This window comes from Pristiophorus japonicus, chromosome 26 (genome assembly GCF_044704955.1).
Source record: "Pristiophorus japonicus isolate sPriJap1 chromosome 26, sPriJap1.hap1, whole genome shotgun sequence".
NCBI lineage: Eukaryota > Metazoa > Chordata > Chondrichthyes > Pristiophoridae > Pristiophorus > Pristiophorus japonicus.
The window spans coordinates 7,579,440-7,600,747 of NC_092002.1; the positions used below are offsets into that span (position 1 = coordinate 7,579,440).

Sequence of the window (21,308 nt, forward strand, 5' to 3'; positions counted from 1 at the left end):
GCGGCTACGTTCGCGCCAGGGTGTCCCTGGAGATGGAGCACGCGGTGTCCACCGGTACGCTCGCGGCCTTCCGCGAGAGGTAGGCACCGGTGGGACTGGGATGCATCATCACCCCCAGCAACTAAATTTTTATTTGATTTAAGTTTCCGTAAAGGTTTATTTTGAAATTTGTGGGTTCTAGTGCCCTTGTCAAAAGGGGGTGCTTGATTTTATGTTCTATTAAAATAGTTGTAGAACTGTTACCCTGATCTTTGGGCACCCGGTGCGGAGGGGAGTGGGCAGGTCGGAGGGCCTCCTCGTTGGACTGCTCCTGGGCCTGGCCACAGTGGCCATTAACTGGACCAGGCAGCGGGCTGTCGAGGGGGTCGTTCAGTCTGACTGCCTGCCTATCTTCCGCGGTTATGTTCGCGCCAGGGTGTCCCTGGAGATGGAGCATGCAGTGTCCACCGGTACGCTTGCGGCTTTCCGCGGGAGGTGGGCACCCGAAGGACTGGGGTGCATAATTTCAACAGGGAACAACATTTTAATTGAATTTGATTTGACAAAATTCCCTTTAATGTTTAATTGTTAATTTGTGGGTTTTGGTGTCCTTAAAAAAAAAAGGGGGCACTTGATTTAAAAGCTTTACCAAAATAGGTATAGAGCTGTTTCATTGTGAGTGGCGTAGCCAGTCACGTGATGTTCAGAAGACTCAATGAATCCTCAGCGAGTTGGGTCTAGGTCATCCACGATGAGGTATGCAGTTGTGAGCCTGGTGGATGAACCGGTAATGTGTAGTGTGATTGTTAAACCTTTGTTAATAAACCAACTAGTTGTTAACAGCAATGTGTTGCTATGAATTCTTAAGCAAAGAACCCATGAAGCAAATACATTACATTATACCAGGTTCAATCCACTGTGCTGAGCTAGCTGATGGGAGGCAGGTGGCTTGCAGTTTTTTTGGAGGGGCTGGGGGGGTGGGGGCGCAACAAGTGGCCTCAGCACCTTGGCCAAGAGATAAAGAGGAAAACAAAATATTAGCAAAGGGTCTCACACCAGCAACCTTTTCCCACAAGGTGCATGCATCCGCATATCGCGTAAGGTCAGGATTGGGCATGAATGCTCACATGGTCAAATAGCCTGCTGACACTCGAGGTTAGATTTTCCCCCATTTTACCACTTGTTTTCAGGTGGAACCGGGTCGACTAGAGGAGGATCATCAGGCCTGGGGACCGAAATTGCCCCTTTCTTTCAGAGCCGTGACCGCCTCTTTCGGTAATGACTCTCCGCCTCGTCGGTGCAGAGTAAGGGTCATTTTGTAAATTGCCCAATCTGGGTTTTGCAGCGGTAATCACTACCTCGCCGCCCTTGCTCCCGCTCCGTCGGTCATGTGCGGACCCCCCCCCCCCCCCCCCATCGACCGGCGGCAACCCCCTTTCCGCGCCACGCAGGAGCAGATCATCCCCCGGCGGATGGCATTTTATTTTATTTGGTGGCCGACTGCCAGGTCAGCCCGACAATGGTGCCCAGCAGTTCAGCCGGGCCACCAACAGGCAGGCCGGCACCCCCTCTCGGGTGCCAGGCCGCTGGCCCGGCCGAAACCTTCCCCGGTGGCCCAGTGGACCTAACTCCACCCCGTGCCGAGTTCACAGCGGCGCTCCCCTTTAACGGAAGGGGAGGGACGTTGGGACATCATCAGCGTGGCAGACTCGACCGAATGCCACTTCCGCCCCACACCCGCCTGGATAACCTTCCCCCACCCCCACTGGAAAAAAATATTGTAAAACCTGAATTTCTGTCGGATCCGTGCCCCATGGATTGGTGAGTGTGCCCCGTTTGGGGTGGGCCTCAATTTCGACCCCCTGGTGTTTTTCCTCCAGCACTTCACCGGTGGAATGATGACAGATGCTGAATACGCTCTTGACTTTTTCCTTTTAAATCTATTTTTTCTCTCTCAGGAGATGGGAAAGGCTGACATTTCTTGCCCTGAGAAGGTGGTGGTACTCAGCCTTCTGGAATTGCTGCATTTCTTGTGGCAACGGTGTTCCCACAGTGGGATTGGCTAGGGGATTGCAGGATTTGGACCCTGTTGTGTATGAGTGTTACAAGTTGCTCATAGCTCTTGGTGGTTGTCTTCTCCGGGGCTAGTAAGTCCCTGACGAGACCGTACATGGTGGGCCCATAACTGCTAAGCAGGATGGCCCTGCGTTTGTTCGATAGTGTAGCCGGTGTGTCCCCGTCCAGATCGTTGGCTACAAAGAAATGTTCCAATCTTTCCACCAAAGCTTCCCTATCTTCCCCCTCTGTAAATTGCTGGAAGTTGCTGAGGTTAGACATGTTGAGTGTGTAGTTCGTGACCTCCTGTGCTTGAGGCTGGCCTCGTCCGTTTCCCCTCCCTCACACACAAACCAAGTGGGTGTCACTGTTGTGGGATCCCTCGGGGAGGTAGCCACAGCACCAGTGGGTGGTGTGTATACACTGTGATGTGGGTAGTTGTGGGGTGGTGTGCAGGGCCACAAGACTGGGTGGGCTCCTTGTCCACCAATTGGGATGAGGGTCAGGTCATCCCAGAGTTTGCCAGGGAAACTGGAGGGTATTGGCCTCGTACGTTTCCCCTTTGCACGCGTGGGTTCGGATCTCATCCTCGTCGCCAGTTGTAGAGTATGTAGGCACCTTTAGTAATTACTCCACGAGGCAGGTATGATACTTAAACTGTGAAGACCCGTAGTCCTTTATTTGCAGTTCCTGAGTGACAACAACAAGCTGTGAGTTCCCTTTTATACTGGGTTACCTGCCGTGGGCAGGCAACCCCTAGGTCTCCAGCAGCAGCACCCTCTGGTGTACCGGTAAGTTGTGTGCAGTATAAGGATACATTCAATGTGGCATAAGTGTTATAGACATCACACAGTAAACAGGCACGCATACACAACAGACCCAACCTTGCTAAGAAGACAGAGGGGGTACTTAAACTTTAAATAGGCTGCAAACACCGTGCAGCTGATCAACGCACCGATTTAAAAAAAAAAAAGAATTGTCAAGTTCTTCATCTACTCTGGAGGCACCCAGCCATGCACCAGTACTGCAGGCGCTCGAAGCTGACAGCCTCGATACTACTCCCTCACTCACAGATGGGCTTCCCAGTAGGTTTCATCTGTGGCTCAGTTGGTAGTACTCTCACCTCTGAGTCAGTAAGTTGCGGGTTCAAGTCCCAGAGACGTGAGCACATAATCTAGGCTGCGTGCGTACACTCAGAGTTGTTGTGATCGGTGATATCTGTTTCTTTTTGTTCATCATCATCATCATAGGCAGTCCCTCGGAATCGAGGAAGACTTGCTTCCACTCTTAAAGATGAGTCCTTAGTGGTACACTCACTATAAAGGATGAAACTGAGTACTGTGTACAATGAGCAAGTATGACCTTAGCTCCTTTATTAAGACTCCAGAGTGCAGCTATCTCGTGGGTGGCCTGCTTATATACCGTGCTCCCAAGGGATGATGGGATCCCTTGGGACTCCAACAGGTGGGCCCTCTGGTGGTCAGGTGTCATACAGGTTACAAGAGGTTAAATACATACCACTTAGGTGGCTGAACAGTCCAATATGAGAACCACAGTCCCTGTCACAGGTGGGACAGATAATCATTGAAGGAAAGGGTGGGTGGGGAGTCTGGTTTGCCACACACTTCTTCCGCTGCTTGCGCTTGATTTCTGCATGCTCTCGGCGACGAGACTCGAGGTGCTCAGCGCCCTCCCGGATGCACTTCCTCCACTTAGGGCGGTCTTTGGCCAGGGACTCCCAGGTGTCGGTGGGGATGTTGCACTTTATCAGGGAGGCTTTGAGGGTGTCCCTGTAACTTTTCCACTGCCCACCAGTCTGTCAGATTACAAATTTTAGACCGAAAAGCAGACCTATGATTTCCTGCCACCAACTTGTGATTTTTCCTCCTTACAGCCTTGTTTGGTGCCGTGTGCCTTAGTCCGGAGCTCCCAGCGACCAGACCTGGAGACTTGAAGCTGTCTAATGCAGGTCAAGCTCAGCAATATCTGAATGGTTGCTGGAATCTCACTTTAAAGGTACGAATACCATGGGTCCAGCACGAAGCTCTTAGAATATAGACAAATTTATTATCAAATATCTCATCTTGTTCCCGCTCCTCTCCTTTCCGCTTCTGAAGGCACTTATCCCTGGGTAGCAATGTCGCCTCTGAGTCAGAAAGTCGTGGGTTCGAGACTTAAGCACATAATCTAGTCAGCCTGGATTTATTGTGCTCAAGTTCCTGGAGTGGGACTTGAACCCACAACCTTCTGACTCGGAGGCGAGGGCGCTACCGGTAGAGGTGTAGTACTCGGCCACGCAGGCCTGGAGGTCTCGGGATCGATCCCTGGTGTGCGCGGTCACCTGAACTGAGCCACTGCAGCAACTTGGGCATTAAAATGGCCTCTGCGCCCCTGAATTAGAGGGAAGAAAAATCTGTCAAGGTTTCCACCCCCAGTCACTCCCGCTGGAAAGTGGGTGTTGACAGGCTGCGACTTGGCTGTAATGCTACCCGTAGTCGAATAGCTGACCAGCAATCGCTCATGAAGATTGGACACTTGGGTGACATGGGGGAAAGGACACTGTCCGGGGAACTGTAACCTAGCATGAATCAGTGTCTTCAGGGAAACGGGGGGGGTGGGTGGAGGGAAAGGCTGAAAGTTGAGTTATACGCTTACAAGGGGCGAGCTGCATTGAGGAGCGGGTGCAGTAGATAATAAATATCTCCCCGCTTTGCTTTGCCCAGGACGATCCAGATCAAACTGTGCCGGCAACTCCGCCAATGACCTCCGACTCGTTCCAGTCGACCTTCATTTTCGACCACTGCTACCTGCCGTACAGCGAGACAAGTCGGACCGACTCCAGCCAGGCCGACAGTACATCTTCAGGGGACAATTCCTGCCAGATCTGTCCAAGCTCTGAGAAGTGGGACAGACATCTTCTGCAGGAGGTTACTTACTGCATCACAATCATCCCTCCTGCATGCAGATATTCTTTTGTGTGGCTTTTATTTTCTTTTGTGCTCATCAAGGAGATTTCAGGCTCTCCCAATGTCTCCCAGGTCAGGTACAGCATGGCCGAGATGCAGAGCAAAGCTCCCTCGACCCTGCCCCGTCAATCTGCCTGTGCCAACTTCAGACTGTAACAGTCAGAAGGTTGCGGGTTCAAGTCCCACTCCAGTCACTTGAGCACAGAATCTAGGCTGGCACACCAGGCTTGTGCTGAACTGTCTCAGGTGCCATCTTTCAGATGAGAAGTTAAGCAAGGTCACATCTGCCCTCTCAGATGGACGTAAAAGAGCCCAAGGCCACTATTTCGAAGGGTTTTTCTGCAACCAACATCACTAAAACATACTATCTGATCATTATCACATTGCTGTTTGTGGGAGCTTGCTGTGCGCAAATTAGCGGCCGCATTTCCTACATTACAACAGTGACTGCACTCCAAATGTACCTATTTGGCTGTAGAGAGCCTTTGGATGGATTGAGGCAATGAAATGCACCGTATAAATACATTCTCTGCTAGCAGCATGATAAACTTTTGTGGACCTGAGTCCATGATCGGATCAGCCATGATCGTATTAAATGGCGGAGCAAGCTCAAGGGGCCGTATGACCTACTCCTGCTCCTATTTCTTATGTTCTAAGCCTTTATTTTTCAATTTGTCTCACCTGTCATTCTATGTCATTTCTGAGTGAGATTTCTATCTGATGCCTTTTAGGGGTAGCTTTATACTGTGTACGAGTAATTGGATTGAGACTGCTCGTTAGTCTGACTGGATTTGAACCCAGGTCCCTGAGATGAAAGGTCAGTGCTAAACCCCTTGTGCTGCCCAATCAGTCATATACTTATTTATTATGCTCTTAAAATGAGAGTCTTGCTGTCATTTCTCGGACCAGGGTTCACACCCAGCCTCAGCTAATGACACAAAAGTCGTAACTGTCTGCTAAGTTTGTTATGTGAAGTCAATTTTGCATAATCGCAATCCAGTTGAACTGTCAATCACACACAGAGAAGCAACAACTTGGGTAATCCAAGAAAGATAAGATACTGGTGCAGGGTAATGCTTCTGTGAGGTTGGGGCTGCGCTACAGCAGGGAACAAGACTCCATCGCAGATCGGTGAATACCCCATGCCCAGGTGGATCATGAATGGAGGCCCAGAAACACACAGCGTAGCACAATTCAACAGAAAGTGAACTGCAAGTGGCTCCCTGGCAGGATTGAGTATCATTGAGCATCGAGACGTTCATAAAATCATGGGAATTTCAGCAGAGAGCAAGGACACTGAGCCCGTTGTGGCCGCCAGTGATAGCTCCACATCAAGAGATATCTCCTCCATTCCCATTTCCTCGCTCTTTCTCTGTACCCTTCCTCTTAAATATCAGGATTGACTCAGCATCAGCAGTCATGTGCGGTAATGGTTTCATAGTCTAGTAACCCTTGCATAAAAAAATCTTCTAACCGCCCCTTTATGCTTTTACGGGAATAATAGAATTTTTACAGCACAATACGAGGCCACTCAGCCCATTGCACCTGTGCCAGCTCTCTGAAAGGGCTATCCACTTGGTCCCATTCCCATCCTTTTTCCCATAAACCTTTTTAGTTTTTTTCCCTTTTCAAATATTTATTTACTTTCCTTTTAAAGCTATTATCGAATCTGCTTCCACCCCTGTTTTTGATGCAGTATTCTTTGTCCTAACTATCATTATGGGGGGGAAATAATTCCTAATATCTCCCTTAATTTTTTTTGGTGATAATCTTAAATGTATGCCCTTGAGTTACTGCTTCACCGTCCCGTGGGAATAATCTTTCACTATCTTGTCGCTCAAACTCTCAAAACTTTCATCCGCTTTATTAGACTCTCCTCTCCCAAATACAGATCTGGCTTGTTGAGTCTCTCATCCTGACTATCTCAAATAGGTGCTCTTTGTTGTGTCCTTACTCTCTACTGTAAATCAACATGAGGCACATACTGGAGACAAGGGCACTCTGTGACCTGAACCTTTATTCACAGGACCAAGAAATGATGACCCTGCGTGGGACCTCCCTTTATATACCTGGATGACCAGGTGAGGAGTGTCTCCCACAAGTTCACCCCCTGTGGTCAAGGTGTGCATTTCTTAGGTGTATACAGTGTTGTTACATGAAGGTTACAGTTACATGAAGGTTACATACATGACATCACCTCCCCCCCAAACGTCTTTGGGTTAAAGATTGAGTCTTTCAGGTGGTCGATGCTCTCTCGTGGAGCACCGCAGTTAGGGCTCTGGTTGTTGAGCCTTGGCATGCATCTTTGTCACCTGTGGTGATTCCGGCTCGTCCGGGCTGGCCGCAGGGTCTGTGCATGTTGCTGAAGATTCTTGTTACTCGTTCACTGGCAGTGGTGTGGGCAGCATCTCATGATTTTCCTCAGTGTCCATGCTGAACCTTGTTTTTACTTGGTCCAGATGCATGCGGCATATCTGTCCATTGTTAGTCTGACCACTATGACTCCATTCCCCTCTTTGCCAATTACAGTACCCTCAGGCCACTTGGGCCCCAAAGCGTGATTAAGAACAAATACAGGGTCATCGATTTCTATACATCTCCACTTTGAGTTACGGTCATTGCACTCATTTTGGGACTGGCGCTTGCCCTCAACAATGTCTGACAGGACTGGGTGAATGAGGGACAGCTGAGTTTTAAGTGTGCGTTTCATGAGTAGTTCCGCTGGTGGGACTCTGTGAGCGAATGCGGTCGGGACCTGTAGGCCAGCAGGAAGCGTGATAGGCGGCATTGAAGGGAGGGTCCTTGAATCCGGAGCATGCCTTGTTTTATGATTTGGACCGCACGTTCCACCTGGCCATTGGAAGCCGGCTTGAACGGTGCTGTTCTGACATGTTTGATGCCATTACCCGACATGAACTCCCGGAATTCATAGCTAGTGAAGCACGGGCCGTTGTTGCGAACCAGAATGTCCAGCAAGCCGTGGGTCGCAAAGACCGCACGCAGACTCTCCACTGTGGTGGATGTCGTGCACGAGTTCAATATGATGCACACGATCCATTTTGAGTACGCATCAACAACGATGAGGAACATTTTCCCCATGAACGGGCCCGGGTAGTCTACGGGATGAGTGGGGCCTCCCTGGGAGCATTGCCAAGCTGGGCATACGTCGTGCACCTGCAAACACAGTGTTCCAGGTCTGCATCAATTCCCGGCCACCATACATGTGACAAGGCTAATGGTCTTCATTAGCACAATGCTGGGATTCTTGCTGTGGAGTTCCCTGATAAATGCTTCCCTTCCCTTCTGGGGCATGACTACCCGGCTGCCCCATAGTAGGCAGTCAGCTTGGATGGAGAGTTCATCCATCCGTCTGTGAAACGGTCTGGCCTCTTCAGGGCATGCTCCGTGTGCGGGCGCCCAATCCCCAGTCAAGACACATTTCTTAATCAAGGATAGGAGGGGATCTCTGTTTGTCCAGGTTTTGATCTGGTGGGCTGTGATGGGGGAGCTTGCGCTGTCGAAAGCATCGACAGCCATGACCATCTCCGGTGCCGTATGGTGTAGTCATACGCAGCCAGCGTGAGAGCCCTTTGCTGTATGCGAGCTGACGCATTGGCATTGACAGCTTTGCTGTCGGACAACAGGGATGTTAACGGCTTATGGTCCGTTTCTAACGCGAACCTTCTGCCAAAAAGGTACTGGTGCGTCTTTTTCACTCCGTAGACACATGCGAGTGCTTTCTTTTCAACCATCCCCCCCCCTTCCTGCTGGGAGAGCGACCCGGAAGCATAAGCCACAGGTTGGAGTTAACCCTCATCATTACTCTGCTGCAACACGCACCCAACCCCATAGGATGATGCATCGCATGTCAAAACCAATTTCTTACAGGGGTTGTACAGGGTCAACAGCTTATTAGAACAAAGCAGGTTCCGCGCCCGATTGAAAGCCCATTCCTGACAGACCCCCAAAACCAATCGCAACCCTTACGCAGGAGCACGTGTAGCGGCTCCAACAATATGCTTAAGTTCGGCAGAAAGTTCCCGAAATAGTTCAATAGTCCCAGAAATGAACGCAACTCCGATGTGTTGCCGGGCCTGGGCGCGCGACGGACCCGTTTTTGATTCGGTGGGCCGGATCCTGTCTGCGGCAACCCTCCTGCCCAAAAACTCGACATCTGGGGCCAAAAACACACACTTGGACTTATTTAGTCGCAGGCCTACCCGGTCCAGTCGGCGTAGCACCTCCTCTAGGTTGTGGAGGTGTTCCTCGGTGCCTCAACCCGTGATAAGGATGAAATACAATTGTTCCGGGGATGGATTTGAGCAGGCTTTCCATGTTCCTTTGAAAGATAGCGGCTGCTGAACGAATGCCAAACGGACACCTGTTGTAAACAAAACAGCCCCTTGTGCGCGGTGATGATAGTCAGTAGCTTGGATTCTTCGGCCAGCTCTTGGGTCATGTAGGCCGAAGTGAGGTCCACCTTGGTGAACAGCTTGCCGCCTGCCAGCGTGGCAAAAAGATCCTCCGCTCTCGGAAGCGGGTATTGGTCTTGTAGTGACACTCGGTTGATGATGGCCTTGTAGTCGCCATAGATCCTGACCGAGCCATCCGTTTTTAGGACGGGGCCAATGGTGTTTGCCCAGTCGCTGAATTCAACGGGCGAAATTATGCCCTCTCTTAGCAACCTGTCCAGCTCACTCACAATTTTCTCCAGCATCACATACGGCACAGCTCTGGCTTTATGGTGCACTGGTCTGGCGTCCGGGGTGATGCGCATCACTACTTTGGTACCTTTGAAAGTCCCGACACCAGTTTGAAATAGTGACTCAAACTTTTGTAGGACCTGTGAGCATGAACTTCGCTCCACAGATGAAATGGCGTGCACATCCCCCCCTTTTCCAGTTCATCTCGGCTAGCCAGCTCCTCCCCAAAAGCGCGGGACCATTTCCCAGGACAATCCAGAGTGGCAGCCGGTTCTCTGATCCATTATGTGTGACCACCAACATTGCACTGCATAGCACTGGGATTTTCTCTTTGGTGTACGTCCGTAATTGCGTGTCAATGCATTCTAGTTTGGGTCTGCTATGAGTGGCCATAGTTTCTCGAATTGTTGGACACTCATAAATGACTGGCTGGCTCCTGTGTCCAGCTCCATGTGTACCGGGGTGCCGTTTAACAGTACTCTCATCATCATAGGTGGCGTCTTTGTGTATGAGCTGTGGATGTTTGCCTGAACCCGCTGAACTTCAGCGTCCATTGCTGTGTCCCAAGCATAACCCTGCCTTGCAGACCCCTCTTGTGGTTCATCCGCTTCGTAAACCAGCCTTGCTGCGGGCTTCCTGCACATTCTGGCTAAATGTCCACTGAAGTTACAATTTCTGCAGATAAATTGTTGAAACCTGCAGGTTTTCGCAGCATGTCTGCCCCCGCACCTCCATCATGAGCTGAGATTGTTGTGAACAAAAGAGCTGTTACCAGGCATTCCTCTCCGATTATCTCTGATTACTCTTGAGCACTCTGTTTGTGGGTGTCAATGGTCCCATCCTGGGACGTATTGTCCCTTGTGATGGTGTAAATGTCTGTTCAACCTGCCATTGTCTCTGTTGAGGACCCACCCTAGAGTCTGTTACTGCCTGGTTGGTGCCGAATTGCCCTTGCCTGCCTGCGGGGTTTTGAGTCGCGTTTACCATGTTAACTCCCTGCTCCATCGCCACGTTGGGAGCAGAGTTGCGCGCGTATATGATCTTGGTTTCCTCCTCCACCGCCATGAAGGTTTGAGCCATCAATGCCGCTTCTTCCAAGGTCAAGTCCTTGGTCTCAATTAGCTTCCTAAAAATCCCGGCATGACCAATGCCCAATGAAGAAATCCCGTAACATCTCCCCTCTGCAGGTGACTGCGAACTTAGAGGCTGGCCAAGCGCCGAAGGTCCGCAACAAAGTCTGGTATGCTCTGCCCTTCCCGATGTCAGTGCGTATAGAATCGGTGTCGGGCCATGTGTATACTACTCGCCGGTTTGAGGTACTCACCGATCAGTTTGCTGAGCTCCTCAAAGGTCTTCTCTGCCGGCTTCTCGGGTGCGAGCAGGTCTTTCTTCAGCGCGTACGTCTTAGGTCTACAGCTGGTCAGTAGATGCGCCCTTCGCTTGTCAGCCGCTGCCGCTCCCAGCCAGTCCTTTGTGACAAAGCTCTGCTGGAGCCTCAACGAAATCGTCCCAGTCCTCACCAACACAGTACCGTTCCTCTGTGCTACTGGTGGCCATTCTCGTGAGTCGTTGATTCCCGTTTCTCGTCGCCAAATGTTGTGTCCTTAGACTCTACTGTAAATCAACACAAGGCACATACTGGAGACAAGGTCACTCTGACCTGTACCTTTATTCAGGACCAAGTAGTGATGACCCTGCATGAGACCTCCCTTTTATATACCTGGATGACCAGGTGAGGAGTGTCTCCCACAAGTTCACCCCCTGTGGTCAAGGTGTGCATTTCTTAGGTGTATACAGTGTACAGTGTTACATGAAGGTTACAGTTAAATGAAGGTTACATACATGGCTCTCTTGATGTTGAATTAGGGAGAGAAGTACAAATATCTAATTGTGACAATTCCAGCCTTAGAATCGTAGAATCTTACAGCACAGGATGAGGTCGTTTAGCCCACTAGGCCCATGCCAGCTCTTTTGAAAGAGCTATCCAATTAGTCCCACTCATTCCCCACAGCCCTGCAACATTTTTCCTTTTTAAGCACATATCCACATCCTTTTTGAAAGTTACTGTTGAATCTGCTTCCATCGCCCTTTCAGGCAGCTTCTTCCAGATCACAACAACTCGCTGCGTAAAGAAAGTCTCCTCATCTCCCTCTTGGTACCTTTTGCCAATATCTTCAATCTCTGTCCTCCAGTTATCGACTCTCCTGCCAGTGGAAACAGTTTCTCCCTACCTACTCCGTCAAAACTTTCACAATTTTGAACACCTCTATTAAATCTCCCCTTAGCCTTCTCTGCTCTAAAGGAAATAATCCCATCTTCTCCAGTCTCTTCACATAACTGAAGTCACTCATCCCTAATACCATCCTAGTAAATCTTCCTCCACACCCTCACCAAGACCTTCCCACCCTTCCTAAAGTATGATGCCCAGAATTGGACACAATACTCCAGCTGAGGCTTAACCAGTGATTTATAAAGGTCTTACATTTCGCTCAGTGATTTATGGAGGTTTAGCATAACTACCAGTGATTTATAAAGGTATTGCATAACTACTAGTGATTTATAAAGGTGTCGCATAACTACCAGTGATTTATGGAGGTTTAACATGGTTACCAGTGATTTATGAAGGTTTAACATAGTTACCAGTGATTTATGGAGGTTTAACATAACTTAGCGTCTCGTCTGTTGAAGGGAGAGTTGTGCATTGGAGTGTAGCTGGTTATCTGACTCCCTGACTGTCATCTCCAGGACAGCGATGAAAGCGAACGTTGGCTGTCCTCGAGTGATAACATGGAAGACAATGACATCACCTGGACCCCGTACTGCAGAGGAAAGCTTTCGCAGCAAACTGCTTCGAGCAAGCAGAAGCGCACCAAGAACGTCAGCCAAGCCAACCACAGCAAGATGCGCAGGAAGAGGAGCTGCACCCTCCAGCTCAAGAAGAAATGTGTCAACGGCTTCATCATGTTCTGTCGTATTAACCGGAGGCTGTACATCAGGTAGAGAGGCATGCGGGCACATTATACAGTGCATCAGCGAGAGGGGAGAGAGTGAGATATGGTACATCAGAGAGAGGGTGAGATACAGTACATCAGAGAGAGGAGAAGGTGAGATACAGTACATCATAGAGGGGAGAGGGTGGGATTATGGTACATCACAGAGGGGAGGGGGTGAGATATGGTACATCAGAGAGGGGGGACAGTGTGAGAGAAGAGTTTTTTTTATTCGTTCATTATTACCTTAACAATACTATAAATCACTGGCAAAGCCAATATTTATTGCCCATCCCTAGCTGCCCTTGAGAAGGTGGTGGTGAGCCGCTGCCTTGAACCGCTGCAGTCCATTTGGTGAAGGTGCTCCCACAGTGCTGACTTTGTCAACAAGGTTTTGGTACAACCGAGTATCTCGCTGGGCCATTTCAGAGGGCAGTTAAGGGTCAACCACATTGCTGTAGGTCTGGAGTCACATATAGGCCCAGACCAGGTAGATTTCCTTCCCTAAAGGACATTAATAAACATGTGTGGGTTTTTACAACAATCCGGTAGTTTCATGGTTACTAGCTTTTCATTCCAGATTTATTTAATTAACTGAATTTAAATTTCCCCAGCTGCCGTGGTGGGATTTGAACTCGCGTATCTGGATCACTAGTCCAGTAATATTGCTATTATGCTACTGTACTCTTAGCATATAGAATGTGACACAGTACATCAGTTACGAAGATTGAGTCTTCATTCCTGTTCTTTCAGCAAGTTTGCATTATCTCCCTGCGCTCCCCTCCACTCCTGCTTAGGACCACAGAGTCTTCACTCACCTCAGTCCTGCACTTCGCAAAGATATTCCTTAAACCCTTCTGTGCTACTACCTCCCCCCCGCCCTCCCCATCTCTGATCTCAAAGTCTACCCCTTTGCTCACCTCCCCGAACCTTGCTCCCATTACTGTCCAGCTGTCGCCTCTGCGAAGCGCACTGGGACACTTTATTACCTTAATGACGCGATAAAAATTCATGCCCTTGTTGCAAATTCTAGAAGAAAGGGGAGGTGAGAGGATCCACTATTATGAGTCCTGGGTAGAAATGAATTAAAGCAGGAACATAGTACATTGAGTCTTGATTTCACAGCGGGGAATCCGGGGTGGAGGAAGGGCTTGAATAAAGCAACATCTTGTGGTTGCTAAGTAACCATGCACTGTCGTGCCAGATTCTCTACTGTTCATATTTAAGTCAAAGTGATTGATCAGAATCCCTCGTGTTTCCACAGTGACCATCCCGGAACTGCTTCTACGGTTGCTACCAAAGCTTTGGCTCACGTGTGGCGCACCATGTCAAAAAATGAACGCCGGCCATACTGGTAAGTTGGGCAGAAAAATGGTGCACCACGGAGACTCACGGTGGCAGCTATCTAATCAGCAGGGGAAAGCGTAGGAGTTTTGTTTTGACCAAGAGAGGGCAAGAGCTCCTCCAGTGGCTCTGTTGGTGTTTTGCTTATTCATTCTCAGGATGTGGGCATCGTTGGCAAGGCCGGCATTTATTGCCCATCCCTAATTGCCCCTTGAGAAGGTGGTGGTGAGCCGCCTTCTTGAACCGCTGCAGTCCGTGTGGTGAAGGTGCTCCCACAGTGCCGTTAAGGAGGGAGTTCCAGGATTTTGACCTAGCCACGATGAAGGAACGGCTGATATATTTCCAAGTCAAGATGGTGTGTGACTTGGGGGTGATGGTGTTCCCATGCGCCCGCTGCCCTTGTCCTTCGAGGTGGCAGTGGTCACGGGTTTTGGAGGTGCTGCCGAAGGTAGTCATATTGCCCTGTGTAGAACTGAGGCATACAGACCAGAAAGATCCCAGGATCGATCTCTGGTCCGTGCTGAGGTGACTGTTCACCGCGGGCAACGGCAGGACAATGCAATTGGTCCCAGTGCCCACGGGCTAGGGAGAGGAAAAATTCCGATCACAAAGCAAAGAAGTTGCGCTAAACGTTTGCAAATTACTGGTTAGACCTCAGCTGGAGTATTGTGTCCAATTCTGGGCCCCACGCTTTGGGAAGGATGTCAAAGCCTTGGAGTGGGTGCAGAGGAGGAAGGTACCAGGGACTTCAGTTATGTGAGGAGAATAGAGAAGGTGGGATTACTCTCCTTGGAGCAGAAAAGGGTAAGAGGAGATTTAATAGAGGTGTTCACAGTTATGAAAGGTTTTGATAAAGTAGATGGGGGAGAAACTGTTTCCAGTGGCAGGAGTGTTGGTAACCAGTGGACACAGATTTAAGATAATTGGCAAAAGAACTAAGAGGGAGATGAAGAGAATTTTCTTTACTTGGCGAGTTGTTGTGATCTGGAACGCGCTGCCTGAAAGGGCGGTGAGAGCAGATTCGGTAGTAAACTTCAAAGGGAAATTGGATAAATGCTCGTAACAAAGAAATTGCTGGGCTATGGGGAAAGAGCGGGGGAGTGCGACCAATTAGATAGCTCTTTCAAACAGCCGGCACAGACACAATGAGCCAAGTTATCACCTCCTGTGCTGTATAATTTCTATGGTTCACTATTTGTGCTGGAAAGTGAGTGGATGGTACATTGAGGATTTGATCAGGCTTGGCTGTGATGCCCCCTGTAGCCAAGCAGCCTGCCAACAAAAAAGAAAAAGAATGACTTACATTTCTATAGCGCTGTCCCAAAGCGCTTTACAACCAATGAAGTACTTTTGGAGTGTAGTCACTGTTGTAATGTGGCAGCCAATTTGCGCACAGCAAGCTCCCACAAACAGCAATAATGACCAGATGACCTGTTTTTTTAGTGATGTTGGTTGAGGGATAAATATTGGCCAGGATACCAGGAATAACTCCCCTGCTCTTCTTCGCAATAGTGCCCGTGAGATCTTTTACATCCACCTGAGAGGGCAGACGGGGCCTCGGTTTAAGGTCTCCTACGAAAGACGGCACCTCTGACAGTGCAGCACTCCCTCAGCACTGCACTGGGAGCGTCAGCCTAGATTTATGTGCTCCAGTCCCTGGAGTTGCTTCTTGGATGAGGAGCCAGAGGGCTGCCTGCACCCACGGTGCTGCACCACACCACAAGTCAGCATCTTTAGGAGACGAAGGGAGAAAACTGATTAGAAAAAGAGCCAGACGGTGTTCCCACCCCAGATTGTTACCCAGTGACTCATGTGTATCGAGTGAGAATCAGGCTCGAGTAATCGAAAACAAAAAATAAACAATGGGACAGTATGTAAACTGAAAGTACACCGCCCTCCCACACACTTACTTTCTCTTTTATGCTGTCACCTGCCCTTATTAAACCTGTATCTTCGTTTACATACAGTAATCCCATTAATCACAGAAAGTGGATACTGCAATCCCACTAATCACAGAAAGTGGCTGTGGGGTCGCTGGCTTAAGCCGGCTCTTAGCAAGATGAGAATTTTATTTAAATTTTCTATCCCCTCTTTCTCGTCTCATCTCTCTTGATTCTTTCCAGAGGACAGTTCCACTGCCCTAGCTGCCGCTATGGTACCTCGCTAAAGTGCCCATTTTCCCTGAGTCCCACTCTCTCTCTCTCTCTCTCTCTCTCTCTCTCAGGTTTATCAGGTACAACACAGGCTAGATGTAGAGGAAAGTTCTCTCTGCTCAATCCCAACCTAAGAGCGTCCGTAACACCGCCCGTAACATCACCCGCCTCCGCCCTTACCATCTGCTGCTAAAGCCCTCATCCATGCCTTTGTTACCGCTAGACTTGACTATTCCAACGCACTCCTGGCTGGCTTCCCACATTCTACCCTACATAAACTAGAGGTGATCCAAATCTCGGCTGCCCGTGTCTTAACTCGCACCTTGGTGTCCTGCTCACCCATTACCCCCTGTGCTCGCCGACCTACATTGGCTTCCAGTTAAGCAACGTTTCGATTTCAAAATTCTTATCCTAATTTTCAAATCCCTCCATGGCCTCACCCCTCCCTGTCTCTGTAATCTCCTCCAGCCCCACAACCACCCGAGATGTCTGCGCTCCTCTAATTCTGCCCTCTTGAGCATCCCTGATTAGAATCATTCAACTATTGGTGGCCATGCCTTCTGTTGCCTGGGCCCCAAGCTCTGGCACTCCCTGCCTAAACCTCTCCGCCTCTCTAACTCTCTTTCCTCCTTCAAGATTCTCCTTAAAACATACCTCTTTGACCAAGCTTTTGGTCACCTGCCCTAATTTCTACTTATGTGGCTCGGTGTCAAATTTTTTAACTCATAATACTCCTGTGAAGCGCCTTGGAACATTTCACTATGTTAAAGGCGCTATATAAATATGTTTTGTTGCTGTTTTCCCATATTGCAGCGGTGTAAGTTGTTCCACTTATCTCACCAGTCATATCTGAGTGAGGAGAGATTGAATAGATTGAGCCTATACTCCCTGGAGTTTTGAAGATTGAGGGATGATCTCATTGAAACATATAAGATTCTGAGAGAGATTGACAGGGTAGACATTGAGCTGGCTGGGGAGTCTGGAGCTAGGGGGTCACGGTCTCAGGATAAGGGGTCGGCCATTTAAGACTGAGATGAGGAGGAATTTCTTCACTGAGTGTTGAGAACCTTTGGAATTCTCTATCCCAGAGGGCTGTGGATGCTCAGTCAATGAATATATTCAAGGTTGAGATCGCTAGGTTTTTGGACTGTTAACGGAATCGAGGGATATGGGGATAGGGTGGGAAAGTGGAGTTGAGGTCGAAGATCAGCTATGATCTTATTGAATGGCGGAGCAGGCTCGAGGGGGCGTGTGGCCTACTTCTGCTCCTAATTCTTATGTTCTTAAGAGTGGCATCTCTGAGTAAGATGGGCAGTTTGGTGGCAAGCTGTGGGATATTTAGTACAGTGGGTTGACACTGCTGAAGTGGATGTTAAAGATCCAATGGCTCTCTCCCAGTATCCTAGCCAACTCCCTCAACCAACACCACCAAAAGTTAGCTGCTCATTCATCCCATTCCTGTTTGTTGGATCTTGCTAGTGTAAAATGGCTGCCACGTTTTCCAACATCACAAGGGGCGTTATTCTTCAAAGTAATTGTGTGAGACACGCTTTGAAATGTTTCTGCGAGATGTGATAAGATGCCGCACAAATGTTTTCAATTTGTCATGTCATGTTAGTGCACTGCTTTGCCACCGAAAAAAAAATTTTTTATTACTGACTCTAAATTTCCAAATTAATTTTGCAATCCTAGTCCGAATGAGGTGCTTAAATTGCACCATTAACCACTTTTTTTTAGCCAGGCTCTTTAACTTTCTCAACCTGCAGCGAAGGTTCACCAGACTGATTCCTGGGATGGGGGGATTGTCCTATGAGGAGAGATTGAGTAGACTAGGCCGATATTCTCTAGAGTTTAGAAGAATGAGAGGTGATCTAATTGAAACATACAAAATTCTTGCAGGGCTTGACAGGGTAGATGCAGGGAGGATGTTTCCCCTGGCTGGGGAGACTAGAACCAGGGGTCATATAGTCTCAGAATAAGGGGTCGGCCATTTAGGACTGAGATGAGGAGAAATCTCTTTACTCAGAGGGTGGCGAATCTTTGGAATTCTCTACCCCAGAGAACTTGAAGGCTCAGTTGTTGAGTACATTCAAGGCTGAGATCGATAGATTTTTGACTATTAAGGGAATCAAGGGATATGGGAACAGTGCAGGAAAATGGAGTTGAGGTATAAGATCAGCCGTGATCTCATTGAATGGCGGAGCAGGCTCGAGGGGCCAAACGGCCGATTCCTGCTCCACTTCTTATGTTCTTCTGTTCTTTAGAAGAGATTTGTTAAGCAAAGGGATCTTTTAAACTCTCTTGATAAAGTCTGCAATTTTGCAACAGTCCCTTAAGCCAATTGAAATTTGTGCTCTTTCATGGTAACCTTCAGCATGCCTGCCAAGCGGCAGTGTGTTAAACGGGTGGAAATTGGGACAGCAATAAGTGCGGTTTTCAGCAGGAGGAGCTGATCGGCTGATATTTGATAACCTGGGAGTTGTGCGTTGTGCTGCTTCTACAGTCAGAGGTTGGGCCTGATTAAAGCAGGAGGGGAGGAGATATGATCTTTTAGCCAATACTCAATGTGCCTCTCTCTCTCTTTCTCCTTTTTTTTTTCTCTCTGTCATTCTCAGTATCAAGGCCCGTGAATTCAGCAAGATGAATAACCGCATCGTGAGGCTGGATAGCTCGTCGAGCGAAGAGAGGGAGGAGGTGGAAATGCCCGAACCTCTCCACCTCCTGTAAGACGTCTTCCTATTCTGAGACACGCAGCGCGCGCGCACACACACACACACACACACACACACACACACACGGAACAGAGAGGGGCGTCTGACCCGAGCCACGCGAGACCACGAAAAATGCTTGAGGTGGGCAGGCCTGATGCGCTCACACGCTCAGCAAACGCAGCAATGTCTAACTCGGATCTCCAAGGCAAGGTTACAATCCGGGAAATCATTGTGTCTCTTTTAATATATGTGGAGAATTGTGAAACAGAATTTTTGTCTATAGTTAATATCGAACAACAGTACTTGCCTGAATATTTATTAGGGAAAACATTGGCATTGGTGCTAAAGTTTAGGTGAATGACGGTGTTCCCAATGAAGTGTATAGCTGTAACAATGCACAGTCCAGCAGTAGTTGAACTTGATGCAGTTTTCATTCATGTCCAGTAGATCTTTTTAAGTCTATATTTAAAGCAGTCTGATTCTGAGCCACTGCTGTGACCCTGGGGGTATAGTTTAATTCGAGGCTAACACGCCTTTCGTGCACAGCCAGAATTCTATACCCCGCAGCACCTTGACCTCCGACTATACGAAAAATCTAGTTGGATAGTTGAGAACTTATTATCACAAGCAATGACGCCATCTCCCTGAAATTCCTCTTTGGCCTTTCACCCCGTAGATTTAAATCCAACCCTCTCTTTTATTGGCTGTGGTGGTCCAACCAGATGTGAGTTGTGGACAGACCCCCCTCCGCACCCCCCCATTTCCACCTGGGCATGAGCAAGAGTGCACACTACCTCTAGTTCGGCGTTAAATTGCAATCTTGCCAAGAGGCCAGAGGGGCGGCGGGTGTGGGAAATGGACAGTGTCTCACTGGTGCAGTCGGAGGCGCTCATTGGAGTTTGGGGCCGGGGTGTACAGTTGGAGCAGAGCAGAGGGATCTTTACCTTAGCATCAATCTGAGATCGTGTAATGGGGCAGGGGTCGAAGGAGTTTTACTCAGCATCCAATCAGGCTTTACTTGACCTGGGAATGTTTAAGCATTAGGCTCTGGGTGCCTAATGCTTAAAAAAAAAAAAGCACGAAGATCCCTCATCTTAACCACTACCAAATTTGCAACCAACTTTTGTGCTTCAAGCCAATAACATAATTCAGAACTGATTCTTATAAAAGGACATTCTGCAATCAGTAAAATGTGCATTTAATATTAAAACATGCACGTAATTCATCACTTTAATTAACAGGGCCTATAAATGATACACAATGAGGATAATTTATCTTCTACTTGCAACGCTGATCATAACTCAAGGCACTTTTATGTTGCAGTCGCGCAGTTGACAGCAATTGCGTCTCTCATTGTCAGCCACACTGGTCAGTATAAATTCCTGCACTCAGCCTGTCCTGGCTCAATTTGCAGTTGAACTGATCGCCGACGGTGACCTGCCAGTTCATTATGCCTGCGTGCTTGACGGGAGCTCGCTGTCAACACTGGACTGGCTCACCGTCGAATGTTCGCGGCCCGCCCAGCACATGCTACGGAATCGGTGCGTGATGTTCCTGGGCACCACCCCATGAGCCGGTTTCCCGTCAGGCCTGCAGCGAGACCAGTACGAGGCAGCGGGGGGGGGGGGGGGGGGAACGCTCTTGAGTCGTGCCCCAGGGTCAGTGAAAGTCACGCAACGTGGTCACGCGTCCGATCCTGCCGCCGGAGGTAGCACAGCCAGATTTTGTGGCTCTCAAATTATCAATTAAAACAGCGGCGGGGTGAACAAAACAGGCATTGACCTGCAGCCTGAAATTTACAGTGACACCACCCACTGACTGACCTCAGCTGTTTATAAACAGCCATGGGGGGAGACAGCAGGGGGGAGTGTGGCTAATTGGACAGCTCTGTGAAAGAGCAGGCACAGGGACGATGGCCCAAACAGCCTCTTTCTGTACTATATGATTCTATTCTATCTTGAAAAAAGCAATAAAACCCTTTCGCTCTTGACTCAGTCTCTCCTGAGTTATCAGTTTCGTCAAGTCGTGTCCCACATCTCGGACATAGAACATAAGAAATAGGAGCAGGAGTCGGCCATTCGGCCCCTTGAGTCTGCTCTGCCATTCAATAAGATCGTGGCTGATCTGATCTTGGCCTCAACTCCACTTCCCTGCCCACTCCCCATAACCCTTGACTCCCTTATCATTCAAAAATCTGTATATCCCCACCTTAAATATATTCAATGACCCAGCCTCCACAGCGCTCTGGGGCAGAGAATTCCACAGATTCACCACCCTCAGAGAGAAGAAATTCCTCCTCATTTCCATCTTAAATGGGCGACCTCTTATTCTGAAACTATGCCCCCCTAGTTCTAGATTCCCCCACGAGGGAAAACATCCTCTCTGCATCTACCCTGTCGCGCCCCCT

General features: G+C 48.9%; 1 protein-coding gene across 5 annotated transcripts in view; it reads left to right on the forward strand.

Moving 5' to 3' along the window:
- meiosin (meiosis initiator) overlaps window positions 1–20,510 on the forward strand; it is a 51,134-nt gene extending 30,624 nt beyond the window's left edge. For all 5 annotated transcript variants that reach the window (XM_070867736.1, XM_070867740.1, XM_070867741.1 and 2 more), the window contains 5 exons: window positions 3,929–4,050; window positions 4,758–4,961; window positions 12,449–12,699; window positions 13,958–14,047; window positions 18,806–20,510. In XM_070867736.1, the coding sequence (XP_070723837.1) occupies window positions 3,929–4,050; window positions 4,758–4,961; window positions 12,449–12,699; window positions 13,958–14,047; window positions 18,806–18,917 (779 nt within the window). In that variant the 3' untranslated portion in view covers window positions 18,918–20,510. The remainder of the gene's footprint in view (window positions 1–3,928; window positions 4,051–4,757; window positions 4,962–12,448; window positions 12,700–13,957; window positions 14,048–18,805) is intronic.
- The last annotated feature ends 798 nt before the right edge of the window (window positions 20,511–21,308 follow it).